Here is a 21,273-nt window from a genome sequence, read left to right as displayed (position 1 = left end):
CTCCCTACACAGTCAGCTGACTTCTAAGGCAGTATAGTAAATGAAATGAAATCTCATACGTGTCTGATATGAAACACTTTATATAGGCTCACAAAGCTCATTGGGTATTTCACTCACAATCAAATGCAATGCGTTCTGGGATTGCCTTCTCTGCAAAGAAGATGCAGTCTTAAAATCGGCTCAAATAATATCTTAAGAGACAAAATAATCATGTGCAACAGCCTCACAGGTGAACCTATGGTGTCCTAAAATGGCAGTTCACTATGTTTGAAAGACACAGTGCTAATATCTCACACTGACCTTTCTGAATCATTTCTGGGTTCGGCTCAAATTTCTCCAAGAGCATTTGGGCTTGGTCGGGCTTCAGTGGTGGGTACAAGATCTCATTGAGCCGCGGGTCTCGTTGTTTGTTATTGATGAAGTCAGTCATCTGATCCATGGTGAGATAGTTTGTGTTCTTTGCACCAATTGCACCACTGGACAGTGAGAAAGAGAGAGAGACAGACACACAGATAAAGAGAGAGAGAGAGAGAGAGAGAGAGAGAGAGAGAGAGAGAGAGAGGTGCAATGTAGCAGTCACATTTTGTGAATTCAGTGTATTGATAATTAATTTGCCAACAATGATGTCATATTGCCTTACAGCATAATCAAGTGTGAACAGAACAGTTTGTACAAAAAAAAAAAAACAGTTTAACATTGGAAGTGATGTGATTTATTGCTTGTTTATGTGTTACGCTGCTCTCAGAACAAGTTGCTACATACTTTGTGAAATACACTTAAGGCGCTCAATAATGGATCAAACTAATTTTATATTTATTTTTTATCTTTACTTAAAAAGTAAAAAATGAATTTTAAAGGATGATATTTGTCAAAAGATGAGTTTATCTTTAAAGCGCTCCTCCAGAGAATCATGGAAAATGTAGTTTTGTTCCCCAGTCTGTTGCCCAGTTAACCGCCTATACGAGAAGTATTTTCTAGCAAGCTTAATCTCAGTTATTTATTACAAAAAAGCATACTAACTTTACTATAAACATTCAGGATTACAAAATTTAAACTGATATCAATTAGCTTCTGTCTTTAACTCTTTCCCCACCAGCATTTTTTTAAATGCCAGTCAGCGGCAGCATTTTTTATGATTTAAAAAAAATTAATATTAATATTATTAAATATATGAAGAGTTTGGTTCCAAAATGCAATAAATCCATTTTGACTAAAATCCATTTCGGTAAAAATGTTTTCTATACCAAGAAAATGACAAGATGAAAACCACTAATTTCTGTTCACATAGCATCTTTAGGTTATAAAAACATAAAAAATTCAAATCCATAATTTTTTTTCAAAGATTTATTATAAAAACAAATTATTTTTTCTGCAAAATGCAATAAATTTATTAAATCAATCTATAAATGTGCATTCATTTTTGCCATGTTATATTCATTTAGTTGACTAGTGGTATATACGCTGATAAAAAAATAAACATTAAGTGCATTAATTAATGTGTTGTGATTGGTTGAGCGGATTTATTGCATTCTGCAGAAAAGGAGGAGTGGCGTTTATTGCGTTTTGGGAAAAAAGGGGGAAGAGATGACAGAATAACATGGATATTGTATTTTGCGTAAAATTTTGAATTTACTTTTAAATACTGACCTAATATAATTCTGATTTGGGCAGTAACTCGTTTTTGTTTAAATGGTGTTTATCGCGTTTTGGAACCAAACTCTTCATATAAACATACATTATATCAAATGAAAGAACAGACCCTCTGCTAACAAACAAACAAACAAAATAAAACAATTCATCAGATCTTCATTTGTTCTCTCTTTATAACTTCTTAAATATGGGTAGTTTTGAGCAAAAAGCTGAGATAATTGCATTTTTGTGAAGGACTTTTATTAGAGATCAGATTCGGAGCGATGATCAAAACATACACAGAGTATAACTGTTTTTGGATCAGTGGATGCTTCAGTGTTTTATAAGTTGGGTAAGAGCGCCACCTTGTGGATAATAGCGGATAATAGCCGTAAAAACTCGTCAGGGAAGCGTCATTGGCAGGGAAACGTTTTCTCTTAATTGATGAGATAACTCAATGGCGGGAAAAGAGTTAATTGACATGCCCCAAATTTGACAAATTTGCATTTGTAATTACAAGATGATGGTGGCATTCATCGCTTATCTCACACATCCAATCATTCTGACATGAAAGCACTCACAAGTCAAAATTGAAATAGTTTACTACTCCATGATGTAATAAAGACTTACAGATCAGTGAAGATTTGGTTAATCTCAGATCGCGGGCAAAGGTTGTTGATAAATGATTTGTAAACCTCAGGGGTTAAATCCTCCAGAGGGATGGAGTCGTTCTGAAGTGACAAAAGCACACAGACAGTCAGACACTTCATACATTTATCCTTCTACATGCATCAGTTCTGGACTTTGATCATCTGACTTTAATCTGTATTTATGTACCGCACACTGACAAATCCATCAAACACTCCATCAATCATTCCATCATACAAAATATATCTGAGGCCCAAACTAAAATAAAAGAGGAGATCATTTGATGACTCGTGTCTCTTGTTAATAACAATGAGGTAGCCCTAAACTGAATGAGTTGGTCCTAACCTGCCACAGAATCAATTGGATTGTTACGACAAACCCAATAATGGATGAAGCTGTCTGAAAGCAAGCATTACTCACGCTAAACATTCATCTCTCGCAGTAAACATTCAAAATATTCAAGCGAGACAGGCGGCCTGAAAGACCGACAGCACCCGAGGCTGATTAATGCTTCGCTGGTCAAAAATATAAAAGCAGGACACAAAAAAACATGAAAGGTTTGAGCGCGGGTGACTCAGAGGTGAGGAACAGAGAGAACGGCGTAGACGATCATTTCTCATTAACTACACACTTTATTCTCTGCGGCCCTCCGGAGACCTTTTAACATTATGGATTTTCAAAATCTCTCCGTGCGTAGCGCTCAACCTGAGATTGACCGTGAAACAAATAAGACTCCCCTTAATGCACGTCTACTCGTGCATCTCTAGAAAGGTGTTGCACATTGATTTGAGCAGACAGGGTTTTGGGTAAATGTGGCGCTTCACTTCCTGCGGAAACATGAGGTCTTCCTTTCTGCCAGCGGGATTCTGGAGCAATTATCTGAACATATGCTTACCCGGCCGGACGGGAGGTTACAGCTCTCAAGTGCCGTTTCCAAACGCTTCCGGTCAGCCGAAAACATACGAAATATGCTTCATAAAATAGAGAGAGATGACATGTGAGCAAAAAAGATGTATGAGTATGAATGTAAGTGAGAAGAGTTTCTCTCTTACTTTTTCACAGGAATTCGAGACTCCTGATTGGGCTGCAGTTTGAGTCTCGTGTAACTGAAAAGCAACCAAAATTATTTCACGTAAACATTACAAAACACATTCACACGAGGTTTGTGCCTCATATCCAGTGATTTATATAGCTGATTGGTTTATTTGTGTGCAATGCAAAAGACATGCAAGTAAGGAATAATTGACTACGGGCCGTTGAATTATAAGAAAATGCTGCACGACAAGAAACGGATGTGCATTATTTTCAAATAATTCAAAGGACCGGAGTCAATTATTCCTCTTATACCACGGTTACCACAAACATTGCTCTGGTGCCTATTTTTTAAAACATTTGACAGGTCAGGTGTGTGGTTTACAGAAAAATAATCAACACCCATGTACCATTTCTCAACCAATCAGAATAAAGCATTCCATAGGCCCGTGGTATAAAAAAGCATTATTATTTTGTAGGGGTGTGACGAGATTTCGTACGGCGAGATCTTGCGAGATTACATGCGTCTTGTGAGATTAATTATGTCACAAGATTTCTCGTGGAGGTGAAATGCTGGCCGTTTCTCAAATACAAGACTGCATCCTTTAGAGGTGGTTTTTGTAGACTACATTTACGTCATAAAGACTGTTTTATTAGAGAATATTAACAATTATAAAGTTTACTCATTATTTAGTTAATGGCAAATCGTTTTAATATGCCCATGACTTGCGAATGTAATGCTCAGTTAATGATCTGAAATAAACCTTGATGACGTATGCAGCCTGCATATGAGACCTCCGGAGGACGCAGCTTTCTGTTTGAACCTTTTACAGTGCATGCATTATATTCTGTCTTTTACTGCGTCTGCTTTTTTGTTTGGGTTTCCAATAAAGTTCGTTTGGGAACTCGTATGAAGTCTGAACGCGTTGTGTTTGTCTGTTGATCAGTGTCAGTGTGAAGTCTCAGCAGATTAACTCAGAGTTTACATGATTTAATGTCTGCATGTTCTTGCTCAAAATTGACAGTGACTGTATCATTTCTAGTGTAAAGAAATGGACATATTAAATATTAAAATGGATTTAAACATTGTTTGGCTAAAATAAGCTTTCTCAGTCTAAAGTGAAAGTGAAGATAGCATCCGCGAAACGAGTCCACTATCGCCCCCTGCAGGCATTTGTTATAATACATACATAATGATTTTTATTTATAGACCACAAATGTAATGCGTTTGTTAATGTAATGTTGTTTAATGTAACTTGGTTTTTATACTTTATTTGAACCAATTATTATTGCATTTTCGTTATGTAATTTTAAAGGCTATTGCTCACTTGGGTTTATTTTTATTACCCAAAAAGAAAAAATTATTTCATTATCAGTTAGCAAAATAATTTTTAGGGCCAGTCCTTGAATAGTTAATTTTTTTTTAAATAAATTCATTTATTTTATCATTGAGGATTTCTTAAAAAGTGTAAAAATATTGTCTCGTCTCGTTCTCGTGAACCCAGTCTCGTGTCTCGTCTCGTCTCATGGATTGAGTGTCTTGTCACACCCCATCCTTATTTATCACTGTTACTTTAATGGCCTGATATAACAAAAAAGATTTATTAAAGCTTTAACTTCTTATATAAAATGTCTTTCGCACGCATTCAAGCTTTTATGGAAGGCATTTTCTGTACATTTTAAATAAATTAATAAAACGATGAAATAAAAAACAAGATGAACCACTTTATTATAGAAAACTGTACCCAAAATTGAAAATGAAAAAAAAATGTTACTTTAATTTTTATAGTGATAATGCATTGTCCCTGTCAAATTGAAATAAAAAATGCTAATTATATTTACCTTGTAACGGTGTATATTGAGTTTAGGCGACCACCGTTACAACAAATTTTTTGCCATTTTTATATCACTTAAATATGTTTTAAACTATTTTTTACAGTATGTGAAATGTGATTGAAGTGTGAAGGACAGTTTCTTACGCTTTCTCCAGACACAACTCTCTGCCCATGTTTTGAGCGAGTAGATTGGACGCCAGACTAAAAAGCTCATCTGCCCACTCCTGTATGACACAACACAAATAATAGAGACACTTTCATTAAAGCAAATCTGCTCTCTGATACTCAGACTTACATTTGTGATGACCACATTACTCGATAATAGAAGGTCTATTCTGCATTTTTATAATTGAATAATTATATTTTTATTACAGATTTGTAGTTAAAAACTTACATTTTATGTTTTCCTTTCACATCAATATCAGAACATATATTTTTTAAATGCTCTGTTTCTAGTTTATATTAGAAGCACATTTCTATTATATTTATACTTTATATTATATTTATGCATTTGGCAGACGCTTTTATCCAAGTGCATATACAATTATCATGTGGTTTAAACCCATGACCTTTTGCGCTGTTAATGCAATGCCCTACCACTGAGCTAATGTAAGCTGACCTTGGCGACGTCCTCCTGAAATGCCATGAAGTTTAGGTACTGTATATTAACCATGTCAGGACCCGTCACCACTGTTAACATTCTGTTCTCTATCCGTCCCACAAGATTCCCGACATCCAGTAGCTCTCGAAGCTTCGCCTCCTGAGAGGGAGAAAGAGAGAGAGAGAGACAGGGATGGAGGGGGGGAATAATATATTCATAAAACATCTCAACATAAGCCACTAAGCCTCTTCAGCTGCTTAGCTCTTGTTGTGATTTCATCCACAATCATTTCCCATAAGCACTTCTATCTGTCCGTTAAAAACTCTTTTTGAGATGCTAAGCATGGATGGTGATAAACAGTTAACCTCACGGGAAACTCACTGTCATCACGCTTGAAGGAAATAAACTGCACGGAGACACGAGAGATTGGTGTACGGTGTATCTTCAAAAAAGAACATTCTGAGCTTTTTAGAAACAACATGTTTGGTTCGGAGGTTTGGCAATGACAATTTCTTCTCCTGTTTCTTAAATTGCAAAACAAATGACAATTCAGAAAGATTTACAGAAAGAGAAACTAGCTTCAATTTGAAAGAATTAAGGTAATTATGAAATGCATTCAAATCCTCTCCTGCACATCACGATTCCTGACACATCTCTGAGAAGTTTGAGCAGAATATGAGAGATTTATCTGTGCCGTTTTTTTACCCGCTGAAGTGATACACTCCAAGTAAAGAGGTTTGTTGCAAATCTAATCAATATTCATTTAAAATATGGGACCCTGTCCATGAGCGTAAATTATGTGCTGGACAATAAATGCAAAATTTCTCAAGAGCAATTTTTGAAGAGAAAACAAATACTTGTAAGGATAAGTGTACACAGAGAAGTGCCTAATATTCTTTAAAACCATTTATTGAAATGTTTTTGAAGCTTTTTACAAATATGCCACCAATTAAACTTGAACTTTTAACTTTAAGAGGTGATTTCCAGAACAGGGATTAGCTTAAACCAGGACTAGGCTTAGTTTAAATAGAAAATATTATATCAAAGTTTATAAGTCTCTTCCTGTTTTTTGATATGTGTTTACCCCCTGACGAAGGCTTGTTTGCCGAAACGTGTCGGATTTACCATGTCCGTAGTAGTTTTTTATTAGGTTTATTATGACCAAGCCATATTAATAAAGGTAATAAGGTAAAAAAGGTAATAATTTACTTTTTTAAGGGAGTGCCTTGGAGTTTTTTTGGTTTGTTATACTACTATTTTCCTATCCAAAGATCACCTCGACGTAAGCGTATTTTTTTAGTCCGGGATGCGCTCCTTCTTTGATATTTGAGAAAATATTACAAACATGCCTTACTAAAAACATTACTTGTGTGCATTTTGAGGCAAACAAATGGCACTGATGTATTTTAAGATATGTCAGTGGAAGATGTTTTCAGTTTTGACAGCTCTTACATTTATTTTAGTCTAGGACTAGTCTAGTTTTTGGCCAGTGTTAGCTAGCGTTATAATCACCAGTGCACTTGTGAAAAATACATAATTTTTTGTCATGTCTAATTTATTAATGACTCTGCATCATCTCTATTAAAGAGTAAAGAATCACTTCATCCGATGTTGAATAAAATTGCATTGACAGTCTACTTACTGTAACTACTGTAGAAGTATTCCTAGATCAAAAACTCTCAATGAATAAACTCTAAAGGGAGTTGCGCAATTGTGTCTCTTGCACAATTGTGCCCTTCAGAGGATGTACGATCTTGTTTTGAATGCACCCTGTGGGACAAACTACTGTGAGGCAAGGGAGGGGACACTTATCCATGATTTTTGAAAAACACTTTGGAAAAGAGAGTCGTGCCGACTACCAAAACATACTTGTAGCCAATCAGCACTAAGGGGCGTGTCTACGAACTGACATTGTTGCCTAGGTTGCATATGTGTTGCATATCAAAGGAAGGTCCAGATATTGGGGTAGAGTCGTGATGTTTGTTTAGATGATTTCAAATATCAACATTGGCTTTCAGAGATAATGCACCCTGCCTTTAAATGTTTGTAAATTTATAAAGCATTTTTCTCCATTTGAATTTGTATTGTTTTCCTACTTTTAATACACAATTATTTATATATCTTTATATTATTTATAATATGCATGGTGTTTTTAGAGGGGACAACCCTCAGATGAAGGGACATGTCCCCTCCGACCCCACTGAGATTTACGCCCCTGACCCTGACTATAAAATCCAGACTGAAGTCTCATAATTTAATGATGATATTAAAGATAGCAAGGTTATTTCTTCAGCACAAAATGTTCTTTACATTATGATGAGTTTATGTAGAAAACAGTAGATCACAAAGAAAAGGAATTGGGTTTGCTCAAGCTGGGTTTTCTCATACTGGGTCACAGTTAAGATGTAAGGGATAATGCATAGGCAGTATCAAAGAAATAAGCCCTGACAGTGTGATCAGGACCCGACATAAAGCGAAGGGGCTTATTACACGGCTATTTAGTAAAAAACCTTAAATACTCATTTAAAATATTTTATTTGCACATTTTAAACAAATACAGCCCTTTCAAGAGAAAAACGTGTTTACTTTCGGTTTAAATATAAGACAAGATGTTCAAATATCACAAACACACTATTTGGTAGGGCTGCACGATAAATCGCATGTGATTGTCATGTGCATCTCGTCAGTAATGCCGGTTCCTTGATTAGTAGTAAATCGCCATCACCTGCTTTCCAATGGAACCGCATTTACTCCACAAAGCTGTAAGTTCACTGACAAGCTCGGGCATATCGCATACATATCACAGGAAAAAATTTCAGAGATAATAAATGTGAAATTGTCCCAATTGTCAGTGAACACGGTGATGGCGATTTACTAGTAATCAAGGAACCGGCTTTACTGACGAGATTTGCATGACTATCGTATGCGCTTTATCATTAAAAGACATATTTATATTACATTATTAAACTGTACCTGGCTGTCAAAATGATTTTCTGCAGCCGAGTTACCGTGTGTTATTAGTCTTGAGTGGTCGTTATCTGGGAATAACAAACCTGCAAATCTGGCCAATCAAAATCAAGCATTCCAAGGAGCCGTGTAATAAAACACTGCGGCACAATTTATCCTTCGCTAAGCCCCGCCCTCCTTAGTTACTGTTGCTATGCCTTTCAAGCTTTCTATTACAGAGGGTATGCACATGACGTCACCATCGGCGAGAGGGACTGCGGTTTTACCCACTGAGTGGCAAAAGACAGAGCGGCAGCATTTGAGTACAGCGTGACATTGACTAAAACACTGTAAAAACGCGTTGAAATGCGAAAAAGCAGTTGTGCAATAGACTGTACTAACAGATTAACAAGATATAATTCTGAGCTAGCGTTTTACAGACTGACAAAAACACCGAAAGGAGAAATAAATTGATTGTTCATGCCAACGTCCATAGACCACAGGTGGGTTGATAAGTTTCTAGGGTCACTATCAAGCAGAGGTTTTAGTTTCTACTTAAAAGTATTTTTTCAAGTATTTGTATTTTATCCGTGTTTTTCTTTTGAAAACACATTCCAAAGCATATTATAATTTTTATTCTATTACATTTCATAAATACACGTGTTTGTTTTACATTTAATATTTAGGTACATTAACGTAATTTTACTCAAGTAAAAGTACACAATTTTAATGTAATTAGGTATTAAGTACACAGTATGCTTATATGCTTTAGAATGTAGTGAAGTAAATGTTTTCCCAATACAAACACCCTAATAAACAACAGATGCTTGGAAAATGTAACTAATCTAACTAAGTATTGTCCATCTCTGCTATCAAGTCCGACTAAATTTAATTTAAGCTGATAATAGTCAGTTTTACTGGGATTTTTGCAGCAGCCGCTATGAAAGCCAGCCATTTTGTTGCACGTTTTGCCACTCAACCGGGCAAACTCTCGTGTGGTCAGTCATGTGGAAAAGTGACGTCAATGCATACCCTCTATTACAGTATGTATGCACCAGTGTCAGTCAGACATTCACAAGAAGATAATTAGTCATTTTTTGGCAAACAGATGAAATATCTAAGAGAGCAAAACAAAAGCGATTGTAGTAGGCATTCAAGAGATATATCCACGAAACAATATGGAACCGATTAGAAAATAATTTTATCAAAATTGAAGCTAAAGCCTACTGGTCCCCTAAATTTCTCCCCTTGGGTTTTAGGTTTTGAGATAGGGAAACATTCCATCACCTTATCCAAACTTTTAGGATACCAGGTATCAGATTTAAACAATCCATACGCACAACGCTTCTGCATGTTTCCTTCGCTCGAAAGCTTGACAGACATCCCGAGCCTAGTCTCGCGTAGCCAGACCTTCAATACTGACATCGGTTCAGCCAACAGTTTGTGGGCGTGACGTCTGAGGCTGAGACTATCCCGAGCCTGGTTACGGTTGCTAAACCACAATTGTCCAGTGGAAGTTTTTCAGGCATGGCTTAGCGATGTTGTGATGTTTAGATATTTAAGAAAACTATAGTACATAAAACACAAAAATTGGGTAAAAAGTGTTTTAGCATAATGACTTAATTTCAATCTAAATATTATGTATTCAAAAAGGTTTCCCTCTCCAGCACCTGCAGGTGTACGACAGGTGGATCACACTCCAATCAGCTCCAGGTGGATCATTACACAAAAACTCCTCAATCAAACGCTGATGGGTCGAGCACTTACACACTTCATCAAGAGTACCAAACACGAGCCGATTCAAAGATGTTTAGATGGCATAAATATGAGAAACCGAGAAAAGCAACCTAATCCCACATGAAACATCTCAGAAGCCACTCAACGATTTTCCATCCAACGTTTGATCCATTTCTGCTGTGACTTACAAGAAGCAATATACCCACAATGCACTTCAGAGGAAAATGCATCAATGATACAGAAACGCTTTAGTCATTAAAGTGCGGCTTTAATGAGAAATATATTTTCAAATGCCCACTTGAGGAGACAAATGATTCATTGGTGCCACTGTCTCCAAACTGCCAACATCTCACTCCAAACACTTTACATCCATTAAAAAATGACATTCATCAATGTTTTATTCATGCAAAAAAAAACAACAAACCGTCCAGTCACACCAAACATACAAACGATCAACATTCGTTTGAATTATAGCAACTTTTTCACTAAAAGATTAATAAAAGATTTTCTCTTGATCAATGTTTAAATAATACTTCTTATTGTGTATCAGTTTATTTACCAAGAAACAAAAATTGATTTATTTTTGCATGCTGTCATTTTTATCATGCAGAACTCAATACCAACACAGAAAATTTATTAGGGTCATCTGTGACTTTATGTCGCTTCCCACAAGATGACAAATGTCTTTCAGGTCTGCATTGGTAAATGATGTAAATCAATTAAATGAGACCTTTAAAGTCCATTATATAGCTAAACAGCCCGCCAGAGAGAGAGATGCCAACGACAGTGTACGAGATTATTGAAATGATTATAAATGTTTTCTCTTTTAGGGCTTTTCCAGCAGTCACCACGTCTCATGTTTCTGACCGCGGGGCTTTTGGCGACGGCACACACCGACCACGGCTGCGCTTCTTTTTAAAGCCAGCGACAGCGTGATAAATGACAGGGATTCATTAGAGAAAGATGCTGTGTGTACTACAGACACGAGCTCTGAATATCATATGAATAATATATGCCGCTATTGAATATTAAAGTGACTTTTTAAAAGGGGAGTTATATGTGTGAACCAGACAGATGTGCACAATTAAAGCCGAAGAACAAGGTACAGCCTAATTTTTTTAGCTTTCTACCTGCATAAAACATGCATTAAAGGATTCATTTTAATGTTTTAGCTATTAAATATTGATCTTGGTAAAACCAGAAAGGGGATGGTAATGCACGGTAAATATCGCAGTAAATCACGTAGGTGTTAATGCACAACTATCTTTATAAATACACAATGTATGAAGTTATGGTCAGAATGATAACAAAAATCGTTTTATAAATCATAAAGATGTCAATATGCAATCCTTGAATGACACAGTTTTCAACACATCCTTTAGCTGTCAAGCTCTTGAATACAGATATTATCTCCATAAACTCAGCAATTCTCTCACGTTTGCATGTTTGATGCATATTTCTTTTGATTCTCCCCAGGATGGGCGGTCGGAATGAAAGGTCCTGGTGAGAGGGAAATAAATTGGATTTAGATTTATCTGCACACCTGCATATATTACATCTCGCCGGCAAACTGACAGACGCGCCGAGGGCCGTGGTAATTACTCTGAATGAAACCGAGGACCTTTGCATTTTTCCATTTGTCTTTTGGAATTCGGTGCTGCTCGTGATCAAACAATACTCGGGTACTGTGCACGTTACTGTAAAAACTACCAGCTAAACATTTACGGTAAGGTAATGCACAAGTCAAACATTATTTGACTTTATTTGCTGAAGAAAATGAGAGGCACTTGACCGTGCAGACGCAGCGCTGTGCTTGTGAGCGCTTGGTTGTGTTTTATAGCACATTGCTATGCGGTTGTTAGGGTAATGTGGATGGTTGCCAGGTCATTGCTATTCAGCTGATAATGCTGTGTGGCTGTTTACCAGTCCAAAAGTGTCAACCTCCACAGGAAAAGGTTCGCTCAATCCTGATCCAAAACTATAAACGCAGAAAAAAAAACATACCATACGCATAAATTTGAACTACACAACTACACTCCTCTCGGCTTTATCCCGCTCACAAAAGAGTTCTGCAGAACGGATATTCATTATTCTGACGGCAGGAGGGTTTTAAAAATCGGACGAGTCAGCGGCGACGGGCCGCGGGGTGGACCGTGCTCTGCACTACTAAACCATTGTCGCTGTCGTCACTTTGTCCTCTGTCAGGCTCCTCGCCATGTTGGATGTCCTTTCTCGCAACCTCATTAGCTCCGGTGCCTTTGCCTTCGGTCACATACAGGGAGCTTTTCCACAAGTGTTTCTATGGCAACATGCATCAAGGCCTTGCAGCCTTTGGCAGCGGGATTTAACCAAACTGTGTCATATCAAAGTAAAGGGCCACGCTGGATCTGGTTTAACCGAGGTTGTTGGCTTTGAGCTCAGTCCATCCCTTACAATCAAAGCGCCTGACCTCACTTAACGCGTTTCATTGTGATACACAGCACGGCCTTTTCATGATGAAGACAAACAAACATCATGTGTTAGCACTGGGTTTAGATGAAGGCTGGGTGGTAGCGTAAAACTGCAGATGTGCAAACAATACGTCAAAATCCTGAGACAGTTCAGATGTGAAATTATTACGGTCACGCGCCTCAACGGATCAGAATTTATAAATTGGGAACAGAACTGAATAATTATAAAACTATCAGTTTTACTGTTTTATGCATAATATATGAAGATAAATAAACATAAATATTAAATGCAAGAAAAAAACTTCAGAAATAATGAGAAAAAAATGATTATTTGTTAAAAATGAATCAGTAGGCAAATATTTTTGCTGGAATTTTTTTTATTTGATTTTAGGTTTTGACAGCTCAGGACTTGGCAAATCGACAACATAAAAAACTTTAAAGATTGTTGTCAGGGTGTTGCTATGCTGAAGTGTTTAATTTGGTAGCTAGGGTCTTCGGGGTAGTTGTTGGGTCATTGCTTTGGTTTTCTTGGGTATCAGGAGTGAGGACGCATTTAAATGCGGGAGTAAATCCTCTACATTATCGTTCCGTGTGTGTGGACCAAAACTCACTTCCAAAACTGCAATGATTGACACAGAGGTAACCATAGCAACGCTCTGCTATCTTCACAGTGCTATGTTGTGCAATTTTAATAAATAACCGTTTACAGAGGACGAGTGTTTTGTGTGCAGCTGCTTTGCATAGCATAGTTTGTGTATTTTTTGGCTTAACAATGTCGGAGCTTAAAGGTGCAGTGTGTAATTTTTAGAAGGATCTCTTGACAGACATGGAAAATAGTATACAAAACTATATTATCAGGGGTGTATAAAGACCTTTCATAATGAACCGTTATGTGTTTATTACCTTAGAACGAGACCTTTTTATCTACATACACGAGGGTCCCCTTACATGGAAGTCGCCATTTTTCTACAGAAGCCCTTCATGGACACATTTTTTTTTACAAAGTTGTCTCCTACGATGACATGTTTGTCCGGTGGTGGCTATCGTAGCTTCTCTATGTGTTTTAAAAGCGAGCAGTGAGCAGTGGACTAAGCCGTTGGCTGCCATTCGCAACCTTACCACTAGATGCCGCTAAAATTTACACACTGCACCTTTAACCATTTTTGAGCTTGGCTTTAAAGCAAATTTTTTGGAGTTATTAAAGCATACTTGTTTTTAACGTAAAGCATTTGGATTTATTTCCGTTAATTAATGGTGTGTTCTTTTTTGCTGTTTTCCATGCAAAATCAGAACTACATGCTTCTAACTTTTTTCCTGCGATTTTTTGCATGGTGCATACAGAAGTGAGACCCTCTCTTCTTTATTAAAACATCCCCGATGAACGTTTAAATAAAACAATCAACAACTTTTGTTTAGTTTGATTCTGTACTTAGTGTGAAGAATTTCTGTAAATGCGGATGCCACTACCTGCATTTTAAAGCAGTTCATTCGGTAGTACAATGCAGATGTCACTCCTGGAAATTGTGTGCACGGCATCTTTGTCTGATTTAAAATCAGTGTGGTTACTTTTACCTTTCCACTGTACATGACAAATAATGGCAGATAAGCCGGAAAGAGAGTCAGAAAGGGGCTGCGTGGGATGCCAACCATCTGCGAGTGCGTAATTTTCGGATACAATTTGAGCTTTGAATGCATAAAAAAATAAACTTGTGCAAGTGATGTATTTCAGCGCATTCCAATAAAAACACTGTGTGCAAATTGAAAATAATTAATCATTTTTGCTTAACTTTATCTGAAACACTATAATCCTTTAAAAACAATTGATTCCTGATAATCAAATTATTTACTATAAACACATACGTAGCTTAAAAGCTCTTGCCTTGACACAGATTTACGATTAAGCTAAAATTTCACTACTGCCACTAGGGGGCGAACTCCGACAGTCGTGTCCGGATAGTGTACAATTGAAAGGCGGTTTAGCCCTTTATCTTTAAAATATTAGAAAAGAAAAGATAAAGTACCATTTTAGTCATTAGGAGAAGACTGACTATATGTTGTGAATACTTAAAATCTAACAATTTATGGAAGTGATAAACAGTTATAAACAAAAGAAGTTTAAGAGCTCTTCCTTACAGTTAGTGCTATAGAGTTAGACCCCACATATATGTAACCCAGGCAATGATGTCAGTTAGTAGACACGCTACGCTTACTTCTGATTGGCTACAAGTGTGTTTTGGTAATCAGCCCGACTGCCTTTTCCATAGCATTTATTAGAAATCGTGCACTCCACCTTTACGAAAGCTGTATTGCCAATATGAGTCCGATATAACAAATAAGAAACAAACAGAAAATTGGTGAAACTAAATAATGCATAACATTTATAAAAAATACTTTTTTAAAGCACAAAAAAATATATTTCCAAGACATAATTAATGTGGATCTGATATCTCATAGCACTGTTTGTATAAATGTTTTGAATTAGTGTGTGTGACACAGCATAACGTCTTATAAAGTGAATAATATTTGGTTATTTTACTGTCTGTCAGACTTTGTCTTTACATTGACACTGAATGTCTTTCCATTACAAACAACAAATTTAAGTAATAGAGAAATTGACCAATCGAAACAATTTTTCGTCCGATGCATATAAAAAAATCAAAATATCGGCATGTGCAATATATTGGCCTATAACTAGTGTTTTTAAAGGTGCAGTGTGTAATTTTTTTAAGGATCTCTTGACAGAAATGCAAAATAATATACAAAACTATATTATATGAGGTGTATAAAGACCTTTTTATAATTAACCGTTATGTTTTTATTAACTTAGAATGAGACGTTTTTATCTATATACACAGAGGGTCCCCTTACGTGGAAGTCGCCATTTTGTGACGCCATGCAGAAGCCCTTAACGGACAAATTTTTTTATTAAGTTGTCTCCGTTGATGAATTTTTTTTCTGGTGGCGGCTACCATACCTTCTCTATGCGTTTCACAAGCAAGAGGTGAGCAGTGGACTGAGCCGTTGGTTGAAATTCGCAACCTCACCACTAGATGACACTAAAATTTACACACTGCACCCTTAAATGAAGGCAGCTCAAACATGCATTTTAATCTGGGACTAGGATCAGCTCTGTCCAGTAAACCGGCACTTAAAGGTGGAGTGAAAGCTGAATTTAGCTGCATTGTGTACTTAGGATTATCTCAAGATAATGTATTGCTTGGGTCTATCTGTCAATGCAGGTCTATCCATTTTTATTTCCCATTTTTGTCCACCAGACAAATTAAATCAAAAACTGAATAAAACCAACCACTAACCCTAAACAGGAGGTATATGAAAGACTGATAATGAGCGTATCTACATGTCACTTGAGTTTCTTTTGTAACACGTGACGTGACGAGCAGGTTGGGAAGTTAAACCTGAGCGTAGGCTGAAGATCTGAGCATCAGTCACTGCAGCTGCTGGCATATGGGTGGATTGATTTCATGGCACTAATCCTCCTCCAGGCATTTGTTTGGTTTACATGCACATCATTCAGCCTGCAGTACCACCCGTTTCTCAATCTGCTCGAACGCCTCATTACCCCAAAGAAAGGAGAGCCAAAATCGATAAAGCCATTTATTTGTACTCAACGTTTGCACTGTTTTAACACCCAAAAAATGATGGTGGGTGCAATTCTGCAGGCTTTTCCTAAGAGCTGCAGGTTTTGAGAAATGAACTGTATCAGACCTGCACCGCATCACTTCACTACAAACTCCTACATCAGCTCTTTAAAATGCTGAAAGTCTGGATAGACGCCCGGATAAACCGCACCTCTCCATCAGTTAATGCTTCTATATGAACTACTGCAAGAACCATTGCTATCAATTTCATTAAATGAAACTTTTAATAATATAAATGAAAGTCTCGTTCCCCTCTATACTATAAGATTTTAAGAATATTATTGTGCAAATGTCCAAAAACATTCTTAAGACGAGCCACATGATCCTTTGAGATTTCAAACATACGGTCATTAGCAAAGCTTTGGCTGTTTTTCAACAGATGGGCTCATGTAAACATCGCTCTACTTATTAAAACAAATCACTTTGTTGCAATATTTATGCATGTGTGTGATTCATATCTAATCATCTTTTCCATTTTTCAATGAAGTAATGAACAGGAAGCTTTTCTACTCGTTCGGTACGTTAACAAGATGCCACGACCGCACTGAACAAGTTAAAGATCTGCCGTACGGGAGGGATATGTTCCTGATAAGATGACTAATTCTTCCTCCGATTCGGCATTCATGTGCTGTCAGCTTTATAAGCACCACACAATTCAATAGCTTTTCTTTTCAATTAACAACACATTTTTAACCGCCCCATACAAAAAGCAATCGTGAAACAAAAGCAAGCGGATATTTCTCAGTGTGCTAGCAATGAAATCTTCTTCTTTTCCTTGACAAACCGGTAAAATTTAACAGCTTGCAATTAGGATCTGACGACTGCTCTGGGACGGAAAAACCCAGATTGGAGCTTGTCGTCACTCGCGCCACACTCCACAGTGACATCGGATAAAAATGATCTCAATATCTTTCAGTCTCTCTTGATATTAAAGCAGCCATCACGCATCGTATGAACCAACACAAACACACATATGAACATCAGAGCGACAACACATTCACAGTATTAATAAAGTGTAAATATTCCACAAATAAAAAACAGCAGTGTTGTGTTTTTCTTTTGCATGCTTCATTTGTTGTTTTATTGGCTGCTTAAAGGCCCAATATCTTTCATTTTGGCAACGTCTCTTTGTAACCCCTTCAAAATGATACAGCATCTCTGTCTTTGTAAATGGCTCCGACCTCTACGTCCAAGGGTGGATGGACGGTTTGTTGTGGCGCATGGACACTTTCATGTAATTGTGGTGCTATAAGATTTATTTAGCCGGCTTTGACACTCGCACACTGCATTTCCCCAAAACACTCTTAATCATAAGACCCAAGTCATCCTGCACTCACTCTGAAAAGATGATCTGTGTCATATAGTGGAGAGAAAGAGAGAGAGAGAGACAGACAGAGACAGAGAGAAAGAGAGAGAAAATAAGTTATGTTTTGCGTACTATAATATAATAAAACAGTACTGTTACACTATTCATTAATCTTGGTAATTTCATTTTTACATACACAAAACATTTTTATGTTCAAGTTACTAAACTGAATATACAGTAGCCATTAACAAAATATTAAAGGTGCAGTGTGTCATTTTTAGAAGGATCTCTTGACAGAAATGCAAAATTATATACAAAACTATATTATCAGGGGTGTATAAAGACTTTCATAATGAACCGTTATGTGTTTATTAACTTAGAACGAAACCTTTTTATCCACATACACCGATGGTCCCCTTACGTGGAAGTCGCCATTTTGTGCCACCATTTTTCTACAGAAGCTCTTAATGTACAATTTTTTTTACTAAGTTGTCTCCGACGATGACATTTTGTCCGGTGCCGGCTACAATAGCTTCTTTGTGTTTTAAAAGCGAGGGTGAACAGTGGACTAAGCCGTTGGTTGCAATTCGCAACCACTAGATGCCGCTAAAATGTGCACACTGCACCTTTAATAAGTGAAGGCAAGTCACATTTATTTATAAATCTAGTAAAGAGCGCTTACAATGTTTCATTGTTTCAAATTACTTATAAGACGGAAAAAACCCCAAAGAAGAATGTGTAAATTATTAAATATATATATAATAGAATAGAATATATAGTTTTATTTTTATATTTATAACTAGATTATAATCTTATAAAATGGTATATCACTGTAAAAAATGAATATGTGCCGTAGTAGATTCAACTAAATATTATTGAGTACATTCAACTTAATTGCATCATGTATAATCCACTTAAATAACATATGTGTAATTTTACTTAACCAAGTAGATTTTTTGCACAAATATTTTTTAAGTAAATTTCACACATATGGAAATTAAGTAAATTCTACTTTTCAGTATACTTTCTCTTTGACTATCAAACATTAAGTCAATTAATATAATACATAATAGGCATCATATTAAAATATGCTTGCCTTTGCATCCTTCATGGAAATGGCCCTTAAAAGAAGAAACAAAAATATATAAGAGCAGAAGTTTGACATTATATAGCGAAATTGCAAAAATACTATGAACCAAGAGTATGAAAAGCTTTGAGAGAAATTATAGCAACATCACTGGCATCATACACATCGTTTGTCACTTCACCTTTTAATGCTTAATCCTGTTCTGTACACACACACACACACACACACACACACACACACACACACACACACACACACACACACACTTCAGTCATTTACTAAAGTGACAACTGCATTTGTCAAAGGGTTTCTTCAGAACACATGGCTACTCTAAAACAAACAAAGATCTCAAAAAGCTTTTAACACACAAAATTCGTATTCCGATAGCACGGCTGCCTAAAATTCACATTAGTCAATGGATTCTTGAACATTTACATTTAAAGGTGCCATAGAATGTAAACTGTATTTATGTAGGCATAGATGAATAATAACAATGACATCATGAGCCTCAAACACGATTGTTTCCTTCTTCTTATGTAAAACTCGTGCCGCTGGAAAACAGACCAATCTCAACATAACACCAACTGTGTTAAGTTTAAGTACATTGTTGTTACAATGCTATAAACAAAGTTGTGACTGCTGAGTTAGCGCTATACGCTAGTTAATGTTATATGCTAACATTTAGGCTGAAGTTCCACTATTGACGTTACAGTTATGTTTTGCAGGTCCATACTGAAAAAACACAAACTTACCACTCAAAAATGTCCATTAACAATCTCCAAACAATTGATTATTCCTCAAAATCTGATACAGACTCAAACATAAGATCTGTTTACACACACACAGAGCTACTGAAGGAGCTGCTCTGAGAAACAGCCAATCAGAGCAGAGCTCAACATTATTATTCATGACCCTTTCAAATAAGGTAATAATAGACCATTTCCTTCTAAAGGCAAATCCTATAGGGTAAAACTGACTCTGGATCATTTTTGCACTTCATAAAGCCAAAAAACTTGTATGTATATCAGAGAATAATTTAACAGATTTTTTTCAATGACGGATTTAAAGTGATCCCTGGTATCAAACCCATCACCTTATGATGCTTATGCAATGCTCTAGCATTTGAGCTACTGAAACACATTTCACTAAAACTGATATTTACTCATGTTTCAGACACATAATGTGTGACTTTGAGTGGGAAATGAGTTCACATGACAGACCCCTGGCCCTCAGGCTTCAGATTTAGATTCTGGACTCATCTAGATATAGCATGGGTACATGGGTGTCTGTGTGCCTGTGGCTATTACACACCAAGCTGAACAGACCATTACCCTCATAGAGAGATCCTTATCACCCACAAGAGCTATTAACCTAAATACAGCATAGGAAACAGAATACGGTGACTTATTAATGCCCAAAACTCCTTTAAACAAGGACAGACTTATAAATGGAAGAAACCGAACAGTCAGGTGGTTACCGCTAACTTGTGGAGCGCAACCGGCTTTCCCACGCTTTTTTAATGATGGGTTGATAAAGGTTGAACTGAACCAACCTGTTCTAAGATGAACCGCAACATTTTGATAAAGCAGAAAGAGGCAAAAGGCTGTGATCGTTCATGTCAGAACATATAAAACACTATTAAAAAGACATTATGACATTGTGTCTAAAGAACTTATCAAAATGCATTGGTAACATTGACTGTTATTGATTCAGTTTGATGAAGTGATATAAATCAAGTTTTACCTTTGGAGTTTTGGTGCATTTTCCTGTTCTTGCATCCTTGATGTGGCTGATGTCCAATAGGTCAGTTTCCTGAAAAGGGGAGGGGCATATGCATTTTATTTTACAGCTCAATATAAATGTCACACATTGCATGATAAATCAATATGTTTTTAAATACCACAAAAGCCATTCGGAAGTCATAGGGAACGTCACTGGAAATGTTGACAGAGGAAACTAAGAATCAATAATTAAGTAGATGCACACTAAATAGAGCAATTCATGCACAAAGATCAAATATTAACAAGAAAAAAGCAAATGATTCTCTCAAACACACACACTCCTATTGAGATGATGTAAATTTAGACCACTGTAATATTTGCATCTGTAGTGTGTAATGCACAGGATGACAGATATGACTTCTGACAGCTGCAGACGAAGCTAAAGCTGATGGCGATCTTGTGGCGCGGCTGAGCTGGAACAAAGGAAAAGCCATTTTCTCTTTATATCATTTATGCAAGACTGCAAATGATTGGAGGATAATAATAGAAGCTGCTTGTGTATCCTCAAATGTTCCAGTGAATAAAACAACTTATCAAATATTTAAATAACAATCACCTTAGT

General features: G+C 36.6%; 1 protein-coding gene across 2 annotated transcripts in view; it reads right to left on the bottom strand.

Moving 5' to 3' along the window:
• Positions 1-21,273, bottom strand: part of plcb1 (phospholipase C beta 1) — a 61,026-nt gene that overhangs the window by 27,699 nt on the left and 12,054 nt on the right. The window contains exons 3-11 of one of the 2 annotated variants that reach the window (XM_055171445.2): positions 20,674-20,742; positions 18,940-18,964; positions 17,875-17,888; positions 5,764-5,904; positions 5,289-5,368; positions 3,330-3,383; positions 3,173-3,248; positions 2,260-2,360; positions 301-476 (exon numbers count right to left, since the gene is read on the bottom strand). In XM_055171445.2, coding sequence (XP_055027420.1) covers positions 301-476; positions 2,260-2,360; positions 3,173-3,248; positions 3,330-3,383; positions 5,289-5,368; positions 5,764-5,904; positions 17,875-17,888; positions 18,940-18,964; positions 20,674-20,742 — 736 coding nt within the window. The remainder of the gene's footprint in view (positions 1-300; positions 477-2,259; positions 2,361-3,172; positions 3,249-3,329; positions 3,384-5,288; positions 5,369-5,763; positions 5,905-17,874; positions 17,889-18,939; positions 18,965-20,673; positions 20,743-21,273) is intronic. The other variant, XM_055171446.2, reaches the window with a different exon arrangement.

This window comes from Misgurnus anguillicaudatus, chromosome 7 (assembly GCF_027580225.2).
Source record: "Misgurnus anguillicaudatus chromosome 7, ASM2758022v2, whole genome shotgun sequence".
Classification (NCBI taxonomy): domain Eukaryota; kingdom Metazoa; phylum Chordata; class Actinopteri; order Cypriniformes; family Cobitidae; genus Misgurnus; species Misgurnus anguillicaudatus.
This window is presented reverse-complemented; position numbering and strand designations above follow the sequence as displayed.